Source organism: Cyprinodon variegatus, unplaced genomic scaffold, assembly GCF_000732505.1.
Source record: "Cyprinodon variegatus isolate N-32 unplaced genomic scaffold, C_variegatus-1.0 Scaffold58, whole genome shotgun sequence".
Classification (NCBI taxonomy): Eukaryota; Metazoa; Chordata; class Actinopteri; order Cyprinodontiformes; family Cyprinodontidae; genus Cyprinodon; species Cyprinodon variegatus.
In genome coordinates this window covers 806,036-808,722 of record NW_015150511.1, presented here as the reverse complement: position 1 = coordinate 808,722, position 2,687 = coordinate 806,036, and the positions used below count along the sequence as shown (strand labels likewise).

Sequence of the window (2,687 nt, the reverse complement as noted above, 5' to 3'; positions counted from 1 at the left end):
AGTAGAACCTCCATCAGCAGCCAGTAGAAACTTATCCAGCAGCAGTGACTTTTCTCTGATGTCTGACCATTGAATTTTAATCAGATCAAACTCTGCCCTTTGAATAGGCTAGTTGAAAACGTCAGTTATTTGCTTTTCCATTCCTTTCCATTCCTCCACCTTCAGGACGCACGGGTGGAGGAGTTTTCCTGTTTTCAATGATGGGGCCCTAACAGCATCCTATAGATCAGGTTGATGAGAAATTTCAGGTATTTGATTGTTGGACCAGAGCTCTAAACTAGAACTAGTGAAATGTTTGCTTCTAAAATTACCTGTTGCTGCTTTAATGACTCACCCAGAACCAACATCATGTGACCAAAGAAAGCTATAGAAGAAGCAACAAGTACTGTAGAATAAGCTGAGTGACATGGTGAGCAGCTATCAGGAGATAAAACAGCTTCTCTGTCTACATTAGACTGAAACTTCACTTTTTCTTGTCTAATTAAAGATTATCAAATATTTTTTATGAAATCTCTTAATGATTTTAAATCATTTGGAGATTAAATGTAAACTCTTTCACAGGTTATACTAATAAGCAGCAGATTCATATCTACAGACAAATGTTTCTCACAGAACACTGGAGCTGTAAGGCCTCAGTAATGCTGTCTTTGTCTACGTGGCACAGACGCCTTCCAGAGGACTGTGGACAAGTTTGGACGCCTGGACATCGTCATCAACAATGCTGGCATCAACAACGAGAAGAACTGGGAGAAGACCATCCAGGTGAACTTGGTAAGAAGCCAGCAGTCTGAATGAGAGAGGAGCTGATGGTCTGATCTGAGACGGTTTCATCTAAAGCTGAACCAGGCTGCTGGTATCCAATGTGGTTCAGATGCGGTTTGGGTTGAGAGCAGGTCAGGAGCTGATATAGTCAGATAACATTTAGCACCTCTCTAAAAACAGTAATATCACCTTAATTTAGCGAGAAACGTAGGTATCTCACTCTTTTCTGGTGCCCGTTATTTGAAAGTGGGCTGACAGCAAATAAGGTTTAGAGAGATGAAGGAAAACCAGCATTGCGCAACAGGCCTGTACGTTGGCCTACATGTCCAAACGCAAATGATGAAATAAGCTGCAAAGCCACGTATTATGTAAATTCAAAAACATGTTAATATAAAAAACAAATGCAACAGAAAAACGCTGCAAAGAAAAACTAAATGCTGCAATAAAGGAAAATAATGCACAAAAAAAACAGATGAGAACTCGCTCTAAAAAAGAAACAGAAATGCTCCATACCAATAGAGGAAGTTGAACAAATAACAAACCCTGTCCAGAAAAAAAAAAAATATATATATATATATATACATTATATATCTATGCTGCTTTATTATTTTTCTAATTCAAATAGTATTGTGTGGGGCGTGTAGGGGGCGCAGTGGTTAGTGTGCACAACCCATGCCGACCCGGATTTGAATCCGGCCTGTGGTCCTTTGCCGCATGTCTCTCCCCTCTCTCATACCCCCTTTCCTGTCAGCCTACTGTCAGAAAAACAAGCCACTAGTGCTGAAAAACTGCAAAAAAAAAGAGAAATAGTATTGTGTTTTCTAATTATTTGTTAAATGACTGGGCCTTTTTAGCAAATGACAAAAATTTAAAATGTTCTAAAATACAGAAGGCTTTCAGTGTTGTAGGAAGAAATGGAGCCATCTGTGAGTAACTTTTTTTTTTTTTTTTGCTATATGTCCGGACATGCTTTCATTATCCAAAATGTACTTTTTAGAAACCAGGCATCAAATAGAACTATATTATATGTTTGACCATAAAAACTGCCATTCACACCTCATTATTTACTTCTTAAATACCTGTATTCAAAAATATTATTGCAGCGTTAATGTTTTACTCACGTTATGCTATTTGATGTCATAATAACTACTTACATTACATCAGTAATCAGAGCAAAATGTTACAAATATGAACCATAAACACTTTTTAATCCTATATATTTAAAATGACACTTATATGTACATATGTTATTTTTACATGTTTTATATTAAAAATGCACAATAAAGGTTTTTTGTATAATGTAAAAGTTTATCTAGAAATTTATTAAATAATTAATTTACTAATATCATCGTCTTGATTAATTGAAAAAAACAAATCAATATATTGATCCATTACTTTATAGCTGTAGCCCTAATATCTACAAAAGTAGAAAAAACTTCAAAAAACTGGTCTATTTTCATAGTAACTGGGACAGTGGACACAGCTGTGGTCACATCCACCCCTCCCTGCCAGCCGTGATAAAAAACCTCATGTTCCAGTTAAACTAGGTGATCTTTATTTAACCATATAAGCAAACTAATCCCTCGTCTGAACCAAAACGGTTTGAGCTAAATCATTGAAATAGTGACAGCAGTGTAACAAACACCTGTGCAGTGTGAGCATCTTCACTGCAGCTTGTTTCTGACTGGAGAAAAATGAGGTGTTGTAACAGTCCAGTCTCTGCGCTTCTTTCCAACAGTAATTATAGGGTCCATATTAAAACTTGCAAAGTACTAAAATGTTTATTTGTCAGAAGCTAACCAAGCAGTACCATGACTACATCAGGAACAATGTTTATAAAGTAGATTAATACCAAGAATATGGATGAATAGAGCATCCCTCAGTAACGTTTCTACCTTAATAAATCCTCTGCTAGTTAGGCTCGC

General features: G+C 36.5%; 1 protein-coding gene across 1 annotated transcript in view; it reads left to right on the top strand.

The window, feature by feature from the left end:
* The window catches only part of hpgd (hydroxyprostaglandin dehydrogenase 15-(NAD)), a 28,795-nt gene that overhangs the window by 6,802 nt on the left and 19,306 nt on the right, over positions 1-2,687 (top strand). Inside the window, exon 4 of the mRNA XM_015371427.1 lies at positions 665-771. Coding sequence (XP_015226913.1) covers positions 665-771 — 107 coding nt within the window. The remainder of the gene's footprint in view (positions 1-664; positions 772-2,687) is intronic.